The sequence below is a fragment of the Corythoichthys intestinalis genome, chromosome 19 (assembly GCF_030265065.1).
Source record: "Corythoichthys intestinalis isolate RoL2023-P3 chromosome 19, ASM3026506v1, whole genome shotgun sequence".
NCBI classification, from domain to species: Eukaryota; Metazoa; Chordata; class Actinopteri; order Syngnathiformes; family Syngnathidae; genus Corythoichthys; species Corythoichthys intestinalis.
In genome coordinates this window covers 18,034,648-18,056,819 of record NC_080413.1, presented here as the reverse complement: position 1 = coordinate 18,056,819, position 22,172 = coordinate 18,034,648, and the positions used below count along the sequence as shown (strand labels likewise).

Here is a 22,172-nt window from a genome sequence, read left to right as displayed (position 1 = left end):
CATGTCCACTTTTTACTTGTGTTTTTTTTGGTGTTTTGTCACCCTCTGCTGGCGCTTGGGTGCGACTGATTTTATGGGTTTCAGCACTATGAGCATTGTGTAATCATTGACATCAATAATGGCGAGCTACTAGTTTATTTTTTGAATGAAAATTTTACAAATTTTATTAAAACGAAAACATTAAGAAGGGTTTTAATATGTATAACTTGTACTAACATTTATCTTTAAAGAACTACAAGTCTTTCTATCCATGGATCGCTTTAACATAATGTTAATGCCATCTTGTTGATTTATTGTTATAATAAACAAATACAGTACTTATGTGCAGTATGTTGAATGTATATATCCGTCTTGTGTCTTATCTTTCCATTCCAACAATAATTTACAGAAAAATATGACATATTTTATAGATGGTTTGAATTGTGATTCATTCCGATTAATTTTTAAGCTGTGATTAACTCGATTAAACATTATAATCGTTTGACAGCCCTAGTAATTATTAAACCAAATGCTACGTGTTTGACAAATAAAAACCTGGCTTGCACACTACAGAAAATCTACGCATGTCTTACCTTTGTTGTTTCACAGTCAAAAGGCAATGCAAGGCAAATTTATTTGGATAGCACAATTCAACACAAGGCAATTCAAAGTGCTTTGCATCACATGAAGGTCATAAAAATCACATTAAAAGAACGTTAAAACAAAGGCAATCGAAACCGGAAATGAAATTATACATGAAAATCACATTACATTGAAATCAGAAATGGAAATAAAGCAGAAAAGAATAAAAAGGAAATAGGTTGAAGTTCAAAATATGTAGACAGTTATGGATATGCGGTGGTAAACAAAAGCGTTTTTAGCCCTGATTTAAAGGCGCTAACAGTTTTAACACACTTCAGACCTTCGGGTAATTTGTTCCAGAGGTGAGGAGCATAATAACTAAATGCTGCCTTATCCTGCTTGGTTCTTGTTCTTTGAACATATGAGAGACCAGTTCCAGATGACCTTAGTGGTCTAGATGTTTCAACGGTATCCAACAAATCAAGCATGTAATTTTAGTCCAAGGCCATTAAGTATTTTGTAGACGAGCAGTAGTATTTTATAGTCTATCCCAGTGGTCTCCAAACTATTCCAGATAGGGCCGCAGTGAGTGCAGGATTTCACTCCAACAAAACAAGACCACACCTTTTCACCAATCTGGTGTTTTATAAGTGTAATCAGTTGATTGCAGTGAGGTGCTGCTTGTTTTAGTAGAAACCACATTGGTTAAAAGGTCTGTGGTTGATCGGTATGAACAAAAACCAGAACCCGCAGCGGCCCTCGAGGACTGCTTTGGAGTCTATCCTTTGACTCACTGGAAGCCAGTGTAATGATTTCAAAACCGGTGTATTGTGGTCCAATTTCCTTGTATTTGTAAGGACTCTAGCAGCAGCATTCCGTAGTAGCTGCAGCTTCCTGACTGATTTTTTATCAAGACCTGTAAACATACAATTGCAATAGTCCAATCTACTGAATGCATGCATAATTTTTTGCATGTCTTGTTGAGTCAGAAGCCCCTTGATTCTGGCTATATTTTTTCGGTGGTAATAAGCATATTTAGTGACGGACTTAAGATGGCAATCAAATTTTAGGTCTGAATCAATAATTATGCCAAGATTTCTGACTTGATTTGTTGCTGTAAGTGACATTTTGTTAAGGTGCGTGTTTATCTTTGACCTTTCCTGTTTTGGCCCAAAAATGATCACTTCTCTCTTCTTCATATTTCGCTGGAGAAATTTCTGGCACATCCATTCATTGATTTGATGAATGCATTTACTCAGGAGGACTAACTAACTATAATCATGTGGGGACACAGAAATGTAGAGTTGCGTGTCACCTGCATAGGTGTGATAGGAGAGGTCATACTGTTCCATGATCTGAGCTAGGGGAAGCATGTAGATCTTAAATAAGAGTGGTCCAAGAATGGACCCTTGAGGGACGCCACACGTGAATTTGGTTGGTTCTGACTAACGGTTTCCGATTGACACAGAGAAATCCCTATCATGTAAATAAGATGTGAACCACTCAAGAACAGTGTCAGTGAGCCCTACCCACTGTTCCAATCTGCTGAAAAAATTACATCCCAGCTCTAGAATAATGCTGCTACTTAGTTGCTGCTAGTTAGTTAGTCTGAAATGCTTTGTGAAAGTCCTGGTTGTTTATAAAGTTACTGTAAGTGTGCACTCTACTATCTTTGAGGTGGGTGACTCCCTTCTGGAGCATCAGCTGTGTTTCTCACTTTACGCATAGATGAGTACAGGGGCTGAGCTCATTCACGTACGATTATCATCAGTGGATAGTCATAATAATACACTAATGATAATCACTCCACCAACTTGATGAGCAAAGAGGGTAAGAGGGGAGAGACCTCTACTGGAAAGGTGAGTAGGTGAGTAATGATTAGCAAGTGGAGAAAGCCAAGAAGATGATTATACATAGCATACATACCCCCCATCTGAGTCACGACAGTCACCCTTAAACACAGACGGCATTCTTTGATGCTTCCATCTACAAAGTAACTTGCAATTGTAGCCATTTCCCCCCTGTTGTTCTACTGCATTAAAAAATAGACTGAAACAACAACAATAATGATAGTAATGAATAAATGATCAGTCTTTGTTATATGTTTGTGAAGTTTAGTGCTTGTACATTACGTTCACGTACATCCCGTGCTTTTCCTGGGGGCTAAGCCCCCCCCTGTTCTTAAAACCAAGTGGCGCCCATGAGTTCAATCAAGTATTAGTAGTCTGCCAACATTTGTAGAATAATCCATGCATGAAACTATGCACATGTCTGACTGATCAATGTTTTCGTCCTTAGGCACAGCTTCTAGCAATCGAAATAGTCCTCTTCATCTTGGTTTTCACATTTTTCACCAAGATGATACTTCACGATTGAGCACCAGAACCTCTTCAGAGAAAAATAAGCACTGAGATAAAGGTGCCACATAGCATATTCAGTAGGTTGCGACAGAAACACAGAAAGACTGCTAAAGTTCACCTCAAATCACCTCAGAACTGAAGCATCACTTACCTATAGTAGCAAGAGTAGCTCACGGAGTTGAAAGCTCGAAATTTTAATGACACCCTCCCAGTGGATCAAATTCTGCATAAATCAAAGCTGCTAGCTAATTCAACCACCTCCATCTCAACCTTTTCTTCAGTCTTGGCTCTGTATCAATGCAAAATAACTGGTAAGCTGTATATTAACAAGCTTTATAATGCTATCCAAGTACACAGTAGGGGTCAGTCCTGAGAAACAGCTGCCATCCAGCAGCAGCATCCAGCATCTGTCCATAACCTGCCTGTAGCTCAAAGCTGATTCCACCATAATATCTGCAGTTTTGTTTTCGTCCCTGCGATTCAGTCTCATGCACACACACACCCATACAAATACACATCCAAACAGCCCAGTGTTTACGGTCGGCTGATTGGGCCCCCGGTGGAGGAAACTGAAGTGGCTGACAAAAAGCTGGAAGAGTGCTCCCTCGACAGCTTTGCCACCTTCAAATGGTCTGAGCTATGTTGTTATCTACACTGTAAGGGTGGGGTGCGGGGGTGAGAGAATGAATGCACGCAGTGTCAGCACCCACTTTTAAAAGGTTGTCTTGCAAAGAGGAGATATACAGTAAAATATATTTAACTGGAATAACCTGACAGCCTCACAAAAATCCTCTCAGCTCAGCAGCCGCCTTGAGTGAGGCAAAGCGATGAGAAAATGCCGTCGCCCTCAAGAAGGCAGGCGTCCATTTTTCCTCATCTTTCATGGCGCAAACAAACAACCGCTCCATCACGACAGAGACAAGCATACCAGCATATGCTATTATGCGAGATGCGCAGGTGGCAGATAGCTTGAGGTTCATGTGCATTCATCCATCAACTCATACCTCAAGGCCGCCGTAATATCTCACACATAGTGAATAACGTTCACTGTTGCGTTTCCTCATTAATTTTGTTCATATACAGCTGAATAGTTATTATAATTAAGGTATGAGTAGCGATGACACCAATTTTTGCGTACATTTGGCCTGTTGGGGACACTTATGTATATCTATAGGGTTTATCCAGGTTTGGAACGAGTGAAGTTGACTTGTTATGAGCGTTGCTGATTTACAGCTCGCCATCAAACCATGAATCAGTCAACCAAATGTGAGTCGGATTTGATAGGAATAGGAAAATATCACAAGAAAGCATCTCTTTTTGAAGGACCTCTGGAAATTGCTCAAAATTTACCCTACTCCAATAGATCGCGTAAAAGCCAAATGTTTTCATGAATGGCTTCTTGGACCATTTTTATGGCTGTATTTCAAATTTTATGGTAATGCTGACACTTAAGACCGACTTTAGAAGCACTACAATTTGAAGAGAGCTATAGCACACACTATCTGTCTTGCAGGGATACTATGTGTATCTTACCTATGTGTTTTCCATACATGTGGTAGAAGAAGCCAAAGCAGTAGGCCGGTGGGTTGGTGATGCCGTAGGGGTTCTTCGGGGCGATGTTAAAAAACGGACTGACGAGCCGCGCGTGATCCCCTTCCTTCCGTGGTCTTGACGTTTCGATGTACATGTAGAAACCTTCAAGCAGAGATAAATATTTTGTAATTTGACCTACATCCTTAGGAAAAAGCAGATCTTGTTTCCATACATTGCCGCAAAACCTGAAACAGTGTTGTTTTAGTCAACAATGACGATAATGAAAATATTTCGTCGGCGAACAATCTTTTCATGATGATGACATCGCGATGACAGGCTAAAAACGTGGCTTAGAACATAACGAGACGGATGCAAGTTTTTTTCTGACGAGACAACGACGAGACAAAAATGCGACATCGTTTCTGTCATATGTTCACAATGCGTGACATTTTCATATTGTACGTGGAGTACGTCAGCTTGCATTGTAGCAGTGTTTGGGTCGTGTCACTCATGTGAGATGTGCTGCGCCTCTCCCTCACTCACCTCACCGGAGTTTAGGATGCGTCTAAAGCTAGGCTGTGCTCCATCTTGCTTATTTGGAAACACGGTAAGATTTGTTTTCTTATCTTGGTTAGAGACAATATGAAATGCTGCTCTATCCTTTAAAGGTCTGTGCTGAGTGACCCTCAGATGCTAAATGTAACTCCTAGCATTAGTGTAGCATTCGTGTTAGAATTAGCGTCAGAATGGCAAGCATCCTCTGAAAATGCTGGCTAGTGTAAATCAAAGCCACTTGGCTTTTCTGGTCAGTAAGTCTAGAGGAGAGCCAGTTGGCGAAGTGCCATTTAGCTAAGAGCCTACTTCAGCTGTTTTGTTTGGTGAATGAGCAATTACTGGGAAATACCGATTGCTTGCAACTTTGGGCTAGACTCTAAGAATAGCAAAGAAATCCCAGACTTCCCAGTATTAAATGCTTGGACAACATTTTTTGACATACAGTTCTTGGCTCCCAGTTAGGTTTAGTTGAAATGATGTACTGCTTTTCCTGCTGAGTGTGTATTATCACCAAGTTGCCGTTGTCCTTGTAGACCAGGGGTTACCAAACTATTCCACATCGGGCCGCTGTGGAAGCTGGATTTCTTTCCAACAAAACAGGACGACACATGTGTACCAATCTGGTGTTTTACAAGTGTAATCAGTTGATTGTAGTCAGGTGCTGCTTGTTTTAGCAGAAACCTCATTGGTTAAACGGTCTGTGCTCGATCGGTAGGAACAAAAACCAGGACCGACAGCGGTCCTTGAGGACCGGTTTGGGAACCACTGTTGTAGACGCTACAATATGTGCTCGTATATCTATGTTGAATCAAAAGTGTTGGAAATCTTTATTTATTTTTGGACTAAAACTTTTTTATAGACGAAAACATTTTGAGTAACTGTCGACTAAAACTAGGTGAAATTTGTATCAGATTTCGTTGACTAAGGCTACGTTCATACTACAGGTCTTAATGCACTAATCCGATTTTTCGTGTTTTTCCGACTCGAGTGAGGCTTTAACTTGACGATCTGAATGTGACAAGTCGCATAGAACTGGGCCATTTCAAATCCGATCTGGGTCACTTTTGTATGTGGTTCAAATCCGATCTGGGCCACATTTTTCCAGACTGTCGCGGCGGTCTGTACTGTCCAGTCTCTCAAATCGGAATTCATGCAGCAATTACGTCATCACAAAGTGAGAGAGACGCTACGGTAACGGTGCAGCTGTGCGTTATTAGCGCTTAGCTCTCCTTGAACACGGGTCTTTAGGAAGGGACGGACTTGACAACAGTCATAAAAAAATAAAAATGGGTTGAGGACAAGCCTGAGAATGATCGGTTTTCTGTCTGGTCCATATAAGCAATATTTCAACATTGCTTACACGGCCGAGAGTCGGGGCAAACTGCCCGGATGTGCGTGTGACATGCACGGACAGTGCGTGCATGCTATTGAGCAACATACTTTGAATATACACTTAAACTGGGATTATTTATGTCTGTTATTTGTATTCTCTTTTTAAAAAGAAAAATATGATATCCCTGGAATGACGGATGACAGCCAGCATGTGTGGTCATTTGTTTTGATGCTTCTGCGCATGCGGGTCGTCTTGCTCAGCGCGTGTCGCACTGCGAATTAGTGCGCATGCGTAATACTTGAATGGTCTCAATGGACAAAGGCAGTCTGAACCGGCACGCCAAAAAACAGATATGACAAAAAATGGGATTTGTGCATTAAGACCTGTAGTATGATGAACCTAGCCTAAGACTAGACAAAGATGAAAACACACACACTAAAATATGACTAAGACTAATAAGTATTTTTGTCCAAAAGACTAAAACAAAAATTAAAAAGGCTGCCAAAAACAACACTGACTTGAAATCTAGCCTACCCCTAAAATTTGAAGCATAGTAACTGTGCAGTGGTTTCCACACTATTCCACATAGGGCCGCAGTGGGTGCAGGATTTCACTCCAAACAAAACAAGACCACACTTTTTCACCAATCTGGTGTTTTATAAGCGTAATCAGTTGATTGCAGTCAGGTTTTGCTTGTTTTAGTAGAAACCACATTGAAAAAACTAAAACTAAAACTAAAAATACAGTTAGGTTACATAGTTTTACATTTGATACTGATAATTGAAATGTATTAAAATCCATAAATAATAATAAATTCGAATTGATTAGCAACATTAACTCATCAAGATAATATGCCAAACAATTAGACCGAAAAAACAAAAATTAATAGAACAAAAATGACAGTGACGTTGGACGGAGGGACAGTTTTTATTTTTGCTGCAGGCATTATCAGCTCCTTTGCTATGGTGTGGGGTTGTTTTACACTGAGCAACTAGGTATGCCACCTTATACTATGATGCTGACGGTGATTGCTGGTTTACTTAGGTAACACTGACCAAGCGGGAGGATTGTTGGGAATATTTGACACGTTTTCCCTAAAAATAATAATTCCTGCTGTCCGCTGCGAACATTTTTAGACAAAGTAAACAGACTGGTCTTTCCTTGTCTCCCACTGTACTGAAAGTCAAAGCCAAATGCTGCATACGGTTCGTCATATTTCCTTGTCTTAGCTTTTCATATCTCGGGTGTTCTTTGCTGTCTGCTCTTGTTTGGTTCAAAAATACTGCGCACACGCTGAAAATGAGAGCGGCACTGCCACCCACTGAGTGGATGTGCAATTACACTTTATTCTAGTACGGCAAAAAAGTATGTTACCCAAGGTCATACGCGCCACCCCCAGCATCGCTCTGCGCCCCCCTGGGGGGGCCGCCCCACTATTTGAGTACTGGGTTAAAAGGACTGTGCTTGATCAGTATGAACAAAAACCAGGACACACAGCGGCCCTCGAGGACTGGTTTGGAGACCCCCATGTTAAATAGACAGTTCATCTTTTCAGCTCTCTTATAAAGAACCACTTTGCAATTGTGAGACGTCATCTTTTTAAGCTTTATACCATAGTAGGCATTCAAATGACACTTTGTTTGCAACATAAATTACACGTCAATAAAATGTATTCTTTTTCTATTTAGAAGGGCAGGTTTGCAGGCACCCTCACCCCAAAAAAGCTACCTTTATCCTGTATTGCCTAATGTATCACATTTGATACAAGTATTTCTGGACTTTATTGTAGTAAAAAAACTTTGTTTAAAACCTTATTGTTTTCAATCTCACTTTAGTTATATATTTTTTTACCACGAGAACTGCATGTAATGCTTAATGTATCATTTCTGATACAAATTAGAGAACATATATGCAATAGGGCTGTCCCAAACGACTAATTTTCTCGCGATTAGTCAGCCGACTATTTTTACGATTAGTCGACTAATCTAATGATTTAAAAAAAAAAAAAAAAAATTTTTTTTTTTTACTAATTTAGCAATGAAATTTTTGTTGACGCTTATCAATTCACAAAAAATATATCGGAACACTTAAATTATTTATTAAAGTACAAATAAACACGTAAATGACAATAATAAATCACAAATAAACAATGAGTTCAAATACTGATAGAATTAACTAGTGTAGCATCCCGATTGGAAAGATGGTCTCTTAAACTGATGGTTTACAACTTTTATTCCATCCTTGATGTAAACACACTGTAAGAGCTACGGTGCACACAAATAAAACAACACAATTAGAAATTAACAAAAACTTTTCACCTTTTTCCTTTGAAACCTTATTTATATATCAATGAATTGCCAATATGAATTGCCTTTACCTTAAATTATTACCTTATCATTGACAATCTCTCCCTTGAGTGCAATCACTGTATATACTGTATATATTTATGACCTTTTAACCTTATATAATTTTCTATATCATAAAATAAAGCATAACATGAAATAAACCTTTCAATTAGCATTAAGAACAATACTAATAGCACTTATAGGCCCATTGTCAATGAAACGTCATTATTTAGTAAGGCGACATCACCCTCTAGTGTACAAAAAATGAAAAAAAAAAAAAAAAAAAAACTGGTTGGCGGCGCTTGGTGTTTATTCACGGCCTACGTGCAGCCAAGCTTGGCATTGAAGAGACAGGACAGAAGAGTTTACCCTCCTTTGTTTCTTTGAAATAAGTCAATGTTTTGGACACTCTGGTGCGCTTTTTTTGGCTTTGTGCCGCTTTCCCCGCTTGCATACAGAGCATCCAACATTCTGAACTTTCCACACATATATTTTTTTAACCCTTCATTAACCGTCGACGGGATGTTGTGCTCATCGACGGATTTACGTCATCGATGACGTCGACTACGTCGACTAGTCGGGACAGCTCTAATATGCAAACTTAAAAAAAAAAATGTACGGTACATATTATGTTTAAGGACCACATAAAGCTTTCAAATTCAAATAAACAGAATTTTCTTTTCATTATTTCTGGGGTCAGGCATCATAACATGTTAAAATTCTATGACATAACATATTATTAAAGACTTTGTTAAATCATAGTTTAATTCGTCAACCTGTCGATTAGTCACTTGACGTTGCCGAAGATTGACAGATATTGATGAAATATTCTATTTCAGCGCTTTTTAAACAAATGCAATTTTAACCAGCAAAGTGTGGCATGTATTCTGGGTTTAGTTCATTTTTTACAATGTGTGGCTTTCTCAAATTTGTGAAATAATGAATATTTTATTCTCGTTAGCATCTAGAATCAAATTTTAGCCGATTGCATTTGTGTTATCTCATTTTCTTTTTGTGTGTTTGATTGTTCAGGCTAACTAGAACAGGCGCCTTGACTGAGGCTAAAATTAGCAAATTTTGTTCTAACAAAATTCTGACTAATGGCAAAGAGCAAAAAAAAATACATATGAATAAATCAGTGAAAAGTCATCTTGTGACTCCAAAGAACAAGTTGCGAAAGTTGTAAATCAAGGTCAATTTCATAACCTCATTTTTAACTGCCGTTTTTTTCTTTAGTTTTTTTGAAAGGTTTACAAGTTTAGTGCCATTTCCGCTCAAAGACATTGATGACAATGGTAATTTGGGGCTACTAAGCAGCATCGCTCCCCCCGCCAGCCAAAAATCTAATGGAATATCTCCCCGGGCTGAATCTCAGATAATTATTCTCAAAGAGGAACAGAGGCCAGTAATGAAATGCTGGACATTTTGAGACCATTAGGTGATTAGAGCTGATGCATTATTTACTGCCTCAGCTGCTGCTCCTGCTGCTGGAGTTCCAGAGAATTTTAAAAGTCCTGTCACAGATAACCTCATATCTTCAATTTTGTTTATCCTCTATTCATCTCGACTATTGAATACTTGATGGTGAATATGCTGAATGCTAAACAACTACGCGCCTGGTAGCTGAGGTAACCATGGCGAGGGAAGCATGCGAGCCGTTTTGATTGTGTTGTGTTGAGCAAATTGGTCGAGGCATACATTATGCAGCCTTCAACTTTCAATAATTCAAACTTGTATTCTTGCTTTTTTTCAAAATAGTGGCACTTTAGAGACATGTTTGGAAAAAAAAGCCTTTAATTAATCATGCCGGCCATCGCTAATTTTACATCTCGCTGAGTGCAAATGTATGTATTTATGCATGGATCCATGCATGCAGTAGGTATACACGCATATGTGGGTTTGAGCTGTGTAAGACCTGATGTGGGTAGTAACACGTTACATTTACTTCTTGAGAAAAATGTACAACTTAGAGTCGTTTTACCACGCAATACTTTTTACTTTTACTTAAGTAGATTTGTGAAGAAACACTACTCTTAATCCACTACTTTGGGCTACAGATGTTACAATTTTCATCTTTATTTTACATATTGACTTTATTTTTGCCAGATATGCCGACATTGGCTGTCTCACTTTCACCAATGAGATGTCGCAACAATAACCACATTCCATTATACCAATCAGAAGCAAAAATGTTTTTTTTTCCCCACTAAAAGGCACTCATGATCTTTGGACGGGTGATTTTTCATAGTGTTGTTCTGATTTGAAGTTTATGATTTTTGTCATCTTTTTGGCCTAATATGGTCATGTAATAGGTAGGGCTGTCAAACGATTAAAATTTTTAATCGAGTTAATTACAGCTAAAAAATTAATTAATCGTAATTAATCGCAATTAATCGCAATTCAAACCATCTATAAAATATGCCATATTTTTCAGTAAATTATTGTTGGAATGGAAAGATAAGACACAAGATGGATATATACATTCAACATACGGTACATAAGGACTGTATTTGTTTATTATAACAATAGATCAACAAGATGGTATTAACATTATTAACATTCTGTTAAAGCGATCCATGGATAGAAAGACTTGTAGTTCTTAAAAGAAAAATGTTAGTACAATTTATAGAAATTTTATATTAAAACCCCTCTTAATGTTTTCGTTTTAATGAAATTTGTAAAATTTTCAATCAAAAAATAAACTAGTAGCCCGCCATTGTTGATGCCAATAATTACTTACACAATGCTCATGGGTGCTGAAGCCTATAAACTCAGTCGCACCCAAGCGCCAGCAGAGGGCAGCAAAACTCCATAAAACACAATTAACAAGTGAGCGTTTCACTGTACCGTCATTTAAATCTGTCTGAGCGGGGCATCTGCGTTAATTGCGTCAAATATTTTAACGTGATTAATCAAAACAAATTAATTAACGCCCGTTAACGCAATAATTTTGACAGCCCTAGTAATAGGTTATGGTACAGTATAATAATAACAGTTAATATAGATAAAGTTGTGCTGAGAAAAAAATCAGACATTGTAAGCAGGTACTCAGAATGTTACTCATGACTTTCAACGAATACTTTTTTTTTTTTTTTATACTTGTACTTGAGTACATTTTTGGATGACCACTTTTACTTGAGTAAAATTATTTAGAAGTAACGCTACTCTTGAGTAAAATTTTTGGCTTCTCTCCCCACCTCTGTGTAAGACTGTACCTGATCTAAAAGCAATTAAGCATTAAACAGCATTCCATCCAAAATATGCCATAAATTCTCATCTTGGGTTCACTGTAAATTTTCTTCCAATATTCTGTCATCTGGGAAAGGGGAGCTAGCTAGAGCAACTGAGAAGGCACCAAAGCCTGATTTTCAAATTTTTCTGATCTGATGTATAGAAGTAAGTTTACCTCCATCCACAGAAGGACGGAAGAAAATGGCTCAGGCACTATCATGACGTGAATCAGAGAAGTTGAAGTGTTTTGTTTTATGTTATGATTTGGCATGGTATGCGTTATGGTAGTTAGAAGAATTAAGTGTTCTGTTTTGATATCTTTAGTCTCACAAAAGGGTAATGGTGAAACTATTTAAATGCAGTGGTACCTCTATTAATGACATTAATTAGTTCAGTAGTAGTTTTGTAACTTGAAAATTCTGTAAAATTTAAAAATTTCGGTAAAATTAAAAAAAAATATAGGCCTATATAGGGTTAGGGTTTGTTAACTTAAGCATTTGTAATTTCTTAGTTAAGGGACACATGTGCTACACTTTACAATAAGGGCCCAAAAAGCATTCAGTAATGGTTAATAAAGGTTAAGAGCGGAGAACTTAAGCATTTATAATTTCTTAGTTCAGGGATATGTGTTCCCGAAAACATTCAGTAATGGTTAATTAAGGTTACGTAATACTTATGAGGTATGTTCACGTGAAATAATAGCATACTTAAGGTTAGGTTATAATACATAATATACGTATATAATACATTACTTAATATTAATTCACATATACATTAGTGCAATAATAGTTATTAATGTTTTACAAAATGAGTATGTAGGTACTAGTATGTACTAGTAAGTATGTACTAGTAAGTGATTGTTATTTTAAAATGAGAAACATTGCTCTGTGAGTCCTTGGGTGCTGCTAACCTAACCTTAAGTATGGTATTATTTCACGTGAAAGTACCTCATAAGTATTACTTAACCTTTAATTAACCATTACTGAATGTGTTTTGGACCCTTATTGTAAAGTGTAGCACAAGAGTCTTTTAACTAAGAAATTATAAATGCTTAACTCACCCCCCCTTAACCTTTATTAACCATTACTGAATGCTTTTTGGACCCTTATTGTAAAGTGTAGCACATGTGTCCCTTAACTAAGAAATTATAAATACTAAGTTAACAAACCCTAACCCTATATAGGCCTAGATATATTTTTAATTTTACCAAACCATTAGTTACTGTCTGGTTATACACTAACTAATGCATTAACTCTTGTTAATTAATATATTAATAAATGTTGGAAAAGCAATTATATTAATTATTGTAATGTTACATAAACATTAGTTATTGTCTAAAATGCGTTAACAAATGTTAATTAAGGGACACTTATTGTAAAGTGTTACCAAATATTTTTCTTACCACTTATTACACTACTTCAGTTAATGAAGGTAGTACTGACCCTGCTTGGAGCCAGCACGATCCCCGCTAGGTCCCGTATTTGGCGTGTACTTGGTGTCGCGGGTGGCGGCGCTGTGCCTCGTCCAATCAAAGTCGTCGTTCTTGTCCTGGGTGAACATGCAGATGGGCTCCTCCTCAAAGCTGCAGTGGAACTCTCCTGGTGAGATTTATAAACGTACAGTCAGTATGTGTGTGTGTATACTGTATACGTATTCATGAGACCTGTGGCCAATGTGTGTTTCTCAGGGGGCTCCACAACAGCAAAGTCCTAATTACACCACACGTTGAACAGATTTCTAGATTAAGACATGAACTTGCGCTGACAGCAACACTGGCAAGCTCACGTGGTGGGTTTTCTTGACAAAGAGGTGTTCACAATGGAGGGATTTGCTGCGCCACAAATATTATACGACATTAGGCTGTAGTGTACGTGGGTGTTCGATGGCACAAAACTCATAATATGATAACCATAATACTATATGAATAGCACACAGCTTAAAATTCTGTGAAAGCGTAAAAAAATGTAAAAATAATTGCGGTGTAGCGGGACATTAATTATTCAGTTTTGTCTACACCTTGGTTTTAAGGTCCCACAAAGACAACTGTTTTTCTTTGGCGTGAACAGGAACGCGTTTAAAAAAGCTTAAATATTTTATTCTTAGGAATTGTTTGACGTTGCTTGGATTTTCGTGTCGAAACGAAACTATGGTTTCCTAGTGTTGAGCACATTTGGCTCATAGGTCCGGTCACAGTGCAGTGTGGAAAAAGTGTTAAGTGCTAATGACTTCTCCAAGAGCTAATCGGAGTCAGGAGTCAGTCAACTCAAGAGTTCAATCAATGTGAGAAAGTCCATCTTTATTTATACAGCACTTTTCGCAGAGAGGGCATGCAAAGATCTTGACATAGTGAAAATAAAAAATTGCAAACAATTACTATATACTGTTGTTACTAATGGAAAAAAACAATGGGGAAAAAAATCAGGTCCTGCTATAGAAGCGACAAAATTAGAGGCCTTGCACGGTTTAAGCTGCATTGACCTATAAAACATGAAAACTGTTTCTTTAAACTCCAATTTAATTAGGGCATGTCATGAGATAACGGCATGTAGCGTGTAAGGGAAAAAAAGAGAACATGATAAAAGTTTTTGTAAGCATGTTTAGAGGAATTTGCCCAAGGGGCGCAACTGAGGGAGCGGCACAGTCAGAACCTCCGCTTAATCTGCGCAAAGACAAAAGCTTAACAGCTCACGGGAGGACACGCCGTTACCCCGCAGTGTCCTTAAAAGCACTAACGTTCAGCATACCGGGTAGTTCTGCTCTAAATATTCATTGATTTATTAAAATGTAGCTCGCAGCCATTTGCTGAGTCATGACCTTGAGCATAGCGGCGTGGGCAGCCGCTAGTCAGGTGAATTGCGTGGGCGCACCGAGGAGGGCCGAAGAAGACAAAAGCGAAAAGCAGCTGAGCTCTTGGTCGGAAGGACGCGGCAACCCTCTGCACTCTGACCTGCTTGTGGGCGCACTGATTTTTTCATTTGTAATGGAGGTATCAATCCAGACATGGGATTTCAGCAGTGAGGAAGGAAGGAAGAGGACGTGTGTTAACTTCACTTGTCCATTTTGTATTTCCAGTGTTGCTTCGCCTTCATTGAGCTACAACTAGTGATGTCTCGATCACAAAAGTTCCAAACATGTTACAGTACTGTAGTGTTTACAATACTTCCTCTTCCGCTTTTTCCAGCAGTGTTGCAGAGTATAAAACGTGTATATTTTTGTTTATTTTGGCAATGCCATTGTATTTCTGGATTATTTTGCAAATTTTTACCGCTAAATGGAACGATAGATTTAAAGACTTGTAGGCTCTAATAGGTCACAATTGTTCTCTTTTACTAAAATATGTTATTAGAAACACATAAAATGTTGCCATTTTTTGAAAAATCTATAATATTTACTACATGTTTTGACCTACAGAGAGCGCCATGTTTTATGCGCGCAATGGACACTCGGGGTGATGAAGTAGTTTGTCACTCACTAGACGAACACTACCAGTCTTTTGAAATTCCTTCTACGCGCGAGACGTCCAACACATGCGCACATTGGTTAAACGTGGCGAGTACTGACTATTTGTGCTTTTATTGAGTCTTTTATTACCTTTTCATTGCCTCAAAATACTTTTTGCATGTGTTTGCCTCTTATACTTTTAAGCACTGTGTTTTCTTGTGGTAGCTTTAAAGCAGATTGTTGATCTGTTGACCACATTAGTCACAGAGCATATTTAAACCACCCTTATTTGATATTAGTACGTTTAAGTATTTTCTTAAAGCATCTTTAGTAGAGGTGGGAATCTTTGGGCACCTAACGATTCGATTACGATTCAGAGGCTACGATTCGATTATAAATCAATTATTGATGACCCCCCCCCCCCAATAGCTGCTTTTAATGTTTTGTACATTAGTTACAAAAACTGTTTAAAAAAAAAAAAAAAAAAAAAAAGAATAAATAAAAGCCTCGAAGGCTTAAATAAACATTCAATTAATTTAATGTTGTGAATCAACCGTTAGAGTTGTTAAAATTGCTCCCGTTATTCAATAATTTCCCTTTGGTCTACTTTCAACATGTGAAAGTTTTCAAACTATTTTAAAGATGGATTCAAGTCAATATTTTACCGATTTAGGAGTATTTTAGATAAAAAGTTAATTAGGTTCGCTTGGAAGGTTCACTACAACAGCCTTGCAGGGAAGTCTACTGCTTTAAGATGGCGGCTGTTTACTAACGCATGCATCTAGCTTTTTGTACATACTGCGAACGCCACTGAGTCTATTTTGCATCTTGTCCTATATAAATATGATATCTACCGTACCATTATGTGGACGTACTTTGTAGCAGCTGTCTGCAGCAGTCAGGTATATTGTTTTTTTTTTATCTCGCGGCATGAGTTGAGCTAGAGCCGTGTGTTGAGCATTGGCATTACCCGAGGGGCCGGGTAATGACAAGCATGATGTTTAGCTACTCTTGCTCCGTTCCTCATTGCGTCCCGAACACTGCGCGGCGCGCTGAGTGGTTTTTACTTGACTTGCTTTACTTGACATATTTTAATAGTCGGAATTTGGATGTTTGTGAATCATTCTCGACTCTTCCATGGCCGAATCGCGAATAATCTAAGAATCGGAAATTTCGCACACCTCTAATCTTTAGTATATTCTTAACAAAGCAAGCTGAAAGCGCACGGTAGTACTTTAGGTGTCAAATTCGCCTCTTGTAAGACCTTTCGCCAGTGTAGCACATTTTGGCAGAACACCGGTTTTGTCATGCTCTCGCCTCGTTTCATCCAGTGTTTCCTGTTCATTTTGCTTTTGCCGCTCATTTTGTGAAATATCGACAGTGCTGTCATGCTCGTTAATGTTCCTCTCTGGTTCAAATTAAAAGGGTTGAACAGATGACATGTTTATGTCGTTAGTCCTACTCTGGAGGCCCGGCAACGTAACCATTAGATGTCACCACCCTGCGAGGTAAACATCAATGGTGACCTACTAGTTAAACAAATTTTTCAAATTGTATAAAAACGAAAACATCAAGAGGGGTTTTCATATCAAAATTATTTTAACTCATAATAACGTTTATATTTTAAGAACTAAAAGACTTTCTATCCATCCACCTTTATAAAAACATATATGTATAAGGCGGAAGACATTCAGGTGACTTGAAGTACCGCTCTGAGACCCCCAATTTAGCCAACTTTCAAAATTGTCCGATATGCACATGTGACACAACATTGGAAAGCTTAAAATCTCCATTTTCTGGGGGAAGAAAAAATTTGAACAGAAGGGCATTAAAAAAAAAAAAAAAAAAAAAAAAAATTAAACAGCAAAGCCCTATCTGGAGGTAAGGGCATGGGAGAGCAGAATTGACTTTAACGAGATATTATTGCGTACTTACCTTGTTTCGATCCAAAAACTCCATGTAGCATGTATCACTGAGTGTCAAGACACATCTGTGAATGGCCACAGCTGGATTTTTGGGGGATTTTATGGGTGAAACACGGTAATATAACAAGGGTCGCGATGCAGAAATCGCAGACATCAAGGAGTGGTCGAGATTTTGTTTTTCATATATTTACCTTTTTAAACGTTTTTTCAATTTTTCTTTGTTTGGATCGATTATGTATCATCTAACATATCGGAAAAATGCGACAAACAAACAAAAGAAATAGAATTAAGCGATAGTCATGAGGTAAATATCCGTGACTTTTTTACAGACACCATTTTTTCGTAGTGACATAATTTGTTTAAAAGTTTAAAATATGCGAGTAATTTTTTAGTTTTTTTTCTTTTTTTAACGAAATATTAGGCATCAATTAATGATTCTAAGCTAAAAATGACAGACATTTTGAATAATAAATAGAATTAATTACCTTCATTTTATTGCTGGGTTGAAACAAAAGCGGTTGCCCGTCTGTAAACGGGTGTTTTCAGGGTAAACCAGGCAAAATCAAAATAGTTTGGGGGCTTTATGCGTGATGAATCTGCTATGGTAGCATATAGACATATTTTTCTATCAAACACAACAGTTGTTTTGGCTTAAAATACAGCAGTTTCTTTTAAAGAGGAGTGCAAGAGCAGAAACTGCTTTTTCAGTCTTGTCTGTGTTTTCCGCCATATATTTCTTTTTAAAATGAAAAAAAAAAAAAACCCCGATCCTTTTCAACCCATTCCGTTCCTCTGAAAATGGCCTGATTTCCGATCACGTGATCGGATCGGGGACATCCCTAGCCAGGACACATCAAGTTCTCGCAGCTCACCAAACAAAATGAGCACAAAAACTGTATGCAGTCAAGGATTCCCTTGTTATTGTTATATTCTTTAAAACTCACCTACCGTAATTTCCCGAATATAACACAAACTTTTTTCCCCAAAAATCAACTTGTAAAATCATGGTGCGCATTATAAACAGGTACATGGATGGAGACAGAAATATATATATATATTACATATATATATAAACCGTTTTTTTTTTTTTATTGACACGGCCACGTTGTGTTGAAGAAACGTATGCGGCGACCTGTTGCTGACCATTACGGTACGTGACGTCACCATTTTGTTTCGGTAATACTTCACTCTGATCGGCCGAATGATTTCGTCTGTGTTAAATTCTTTTTTTCACTCTTCATAAAGCACAGAATTTAGTTTCTTGAACTCATTTGAGTCAAAGTTTATTGTAGCTCCGCAATTCGGACCATAACAAACGTAAGCACACAGACTTTCTGTGTCCGTCAACTATATCTGTCCCTCGGGAAACTCAAACCCAAATAACAATAGTTCCTACTGTTATTGTCGTGTTGACACCGATGCGCTTTCCAATTTCCGACGTAAATTCTCACTTTCCTTTTACCGTATCAATCCATGGAAGAAACATTTATTCATCATGATGAAACGAGCAAGTTATACAGCAGCCTTTAAAAGAAAAGTCACATCTGTTTTGTTTTCTCCTAGATTCTGGTAAGTTGGAGAAGTTGTCAAATCTTATTATTACCGTAAATATTGTCAGTTTAAGGTAATGTATTGAACTACCAATGTGCTATGCTTGTGCTGTGTTTCACCAGTCAGTAAAATGACATTTCTGTATCTGTACACAAGCTGTTTTTTTTGTATTCTTCTATTTATTGGTGCTTAAATTAGGGTGCGCGTTATAAACGGGTACAATGATTTTCCCTAGATTTTACAAGTAAATTTGGGGTGCGCATTATACACGGGTGCGCCTTATATTCGGGAAATTACGGTATTTGCTTTACTTTTGCTCGGTCCAAAGCATTAGCACTATCTTGTGGTTGCTTTTCAGCAACGAACTACTGCATACTGAAGTCACGTGAAGTTTTATGTGGTGAATATCACTAACTAATAGAGGAACAGATACTTCGCAGATAAGACATTAAAAAGTACAAATCTATTATTCTGTTGTATGAACAACAGCTTGCGCATATACAGTTTAATTTTATATCCCGTCATACATACAGGCATCTGATTGTTCTGCCTGTTGTTTCAGGTCACTGGCAGCAAAAATTGAACAAGGAGACCTATTAGATAATACATTTTGGAACAACTTATTGAAATTTGGAATGATAATCTTCCACGAAACACTAATGTGCCTCAACACATTGGTTGCAAAACCCCTTAAGGAGTCCAGGGAGCCCTTACAGGGATTATCAAGTACTGGTACCTTTTTATAATCCTAATGACAATCAAACATAATGACCGTGTGCATGCCTGAATGGCTCGAGAAATTATTCATTATTTTTACCGTTTTAAAGAAAATAATCATAACAATATAAAGGAATATGAGCAAATTGAATTGAATAAAGTGCAATATTTATCCCAAAGGTGCCAATAACGTGTACTGTGTCTAGTAACCAGATGAAAGCAAACGGTTTTAAAAAGCACACTCAGTTTGGCCAAGTTTAGGATTTTGCGGCTCTATCTACGGACTTTTCTGTTCTGACAACTAGGAATGTGTTATAAAGTGACGAGTGTGTCTTATTCCCACTAAGAAACCGACAGCGTGAGCAAAATCATTTCCTTACCGCTTTTTAGTATGACAAGAAAGGAGCCCGGTTTAAGTCAGAGTTAATCATGCTGAACATTGCCAAAGACATGGTCCTAATATTCCATTGCAAAAGCAGTGATTTATCGACAAAAAACATTCACACTGACACTGTCGCTTTGACTGAGTGGGAATTGAACCCTCGGAGATGACTTCAGGGATTCCTTTAATGATGCCGGTGATTAACGTGTTTGTTGTTTCTTGCGTAGATCTATCTTTTAAAAAAAAGCCCGTGGAAATATGAATAAATATTCCCAGCAGCGCAGTGCAGCGGCGCTCTCTCAATCAGTCAACGTGTGTGGTTTTGTAAAGTTGAGAGCAACAATGAAGAATGCCATTAGTGGGAATAAACACTTGCACAAATCACATGACACTGTTTACATCCGCAATCCATCACTGAGTGAAATAATAGATTTCAGTCATATGGTGTTGACGGGAAATGTTTCAAGGCCATGATTACATTATACAAGTGATAATATGCCAGCCTTCATACTTACTTAGGTGAGGGTTGATGGGAGCTGGGGAAGAGAGAAACGAAAGAGAGGTGTTAGAAAATCTGTTGTAGTTAAATCGCTTCATAAACATGACAAACCGTAAACCACAAACGACATCCATTCTTAAATAAACAAATTGCATAAATTAAAGTGAATAAAATGTTATAAAATTAAGATTCAGAGAATATCTAAGGCTTCTCGTGATTCTAATTCCAGCTCGCGGTACAAAGCCAAACGATGCGATGCTCATAAATCGAAAAACACTGAAGGAATCTGACCTTTTAGCCAGATTGCCAGAATCGCGCCAGCTGAACCGCCGGAACCACGGAATTCAAACGAGCCGGGATGGCAGAATCCGACAACCCGGCCAAAAGGCCAAACTCCGCATGTTCACCTTAGTCTTAACCCCTTGTACTGACTCCATTTAAAAGCTGGAAAAAGCTTCGAAACACAAGTTGACAATTTATTCGGAGGCGGCGGAAATCATACAGCACAGATAGACCCAGGCGAGGAGGCAAACTGGACACAGGGTCACCATATCACGTGTCAACAAAAGATTCCCGAGAAAAATGGCAACGATTAGTTAAACATATTAGTCTTTTTGAAGGCTCTTGAGGGGCAGGCTGTGGGCCAGAAGAAGGGTGTTGCTTAGGATAATCTTTTGTTGCATATTGGGCTGTATAGTTCGTGCATCACTGTTGTGGAGTCACCGTTACTGAGGCAACCAGAGTAGGAGGTTTTGTCCACCTCAGCGCCAAGGAGGCACTGAGTGTTCAAGTTCTCAGCCTTGGTCTTCTTGGGTTATCATTTGGATATCAGGCTTTCCTTGTGGTAAGGCAGAATGTCTCGCCCTTGTTCTGGACAATCCATAGTTGCCCTCACAGAGGAGTTGATGGCGGAGTTTTGGTGGTCCAGACGTGGGCTTGAAGATGTCTTGGCTATCACCTGCTTGTCAGCGTCAATCTTGCTCAGTCAGCTGCATGACGCAGGCGTTGGGCGTCGGTGGTCAGAAGGCGTCCTGTATCTCTTATGCCCTTATCTGCCCATTGTCTTGGCGCAGCAATTTCCAATCATTCGAAGTCCATAATATGAAACATATTGTTCTTGTTTTTCTTAAACTATCATATAAATGCTGTTTTTTTATATTGGGTGCGTTAGAGTAATACAAACAGTCAAACAGTTAATACGAAATAAGATACCATTCCCTTCAACATGTAAGCGGGCATTTGTAAGTCATGGTACCATTGTATTTCCAATGGGTATTTTTTTTTTTTTTTTGTAGGCCAGACTGACTACTTTAATAGGATTTTTCTTTTTCAGAAAACGCTTTTAGCGGCATTGCCGATTCTTCTGTACAAGGTGACTCCCATTTGGAGCACTAAGCCCATTTCATACGTCCACTAAAACACCAAAATGAATGTCCGCTAATCACATTAAATCCCTGACTCATTCTTTCTTACTTCCAGACTTCACGGTTAACAACATTGCTTTCCATTGTGAAGGCGGCGTCACAAAGGTGGAGGCTACTGCAAGCAGCCAGTTTTCTACACTTAAAAAAAAAAGTGTTTTCCAAGCAGAGTAAACAGCATTTAACCTGCCAGGAAGATTCATGAGCATTTTCCAATGATCGATGGCTGACCAGCTGAATAGATGTGATGCAGCAGCTCAAGCACAAAACTATGTAGCCACATGATTTATGGATGCTCCACAGTCACTAAGGGAAAGG

General features: G+C 38.3%; 1 protein-coding gene across 9 annotated transcripts in view; it reads right to left on the bottom strand.

Annotated features, from left to right (window-relative positions):
* The window catches only part of LOC130907443 (MAM domain-containing glycosylphosphatidylinositol anchor protein 2-like), a 459,232-nt gene that overhangs the window by 26,266 nt on the left and 410,794 nt on the right, over positions 1 to 22,172 (bottom strand). For all 9 annotated transcript variants that reach the window (XM_057822539.1, XM_057822545.1, XM_057822543.1 and 6 more), the window contains 3 exons: positions 20,450 to 20,470; positions 13,361 to 13,516; positions 4,455 to 4,616 (listed from right to left, as the gene is read on the bottom strand). In XM_057822539.1, coding sequence (XP_057678522.1) covers positions 4,455 to 4,616; positions 13,361 to 13,516; positions 20,450 to 20,470 — 339 coding nt within the window. The remainder of the gene's footprint in view (positions 1 to 4,454; positions 4,617 to 13,360; positions 13,517 to 20,449; positions 20,471 to 22,172) is intronic.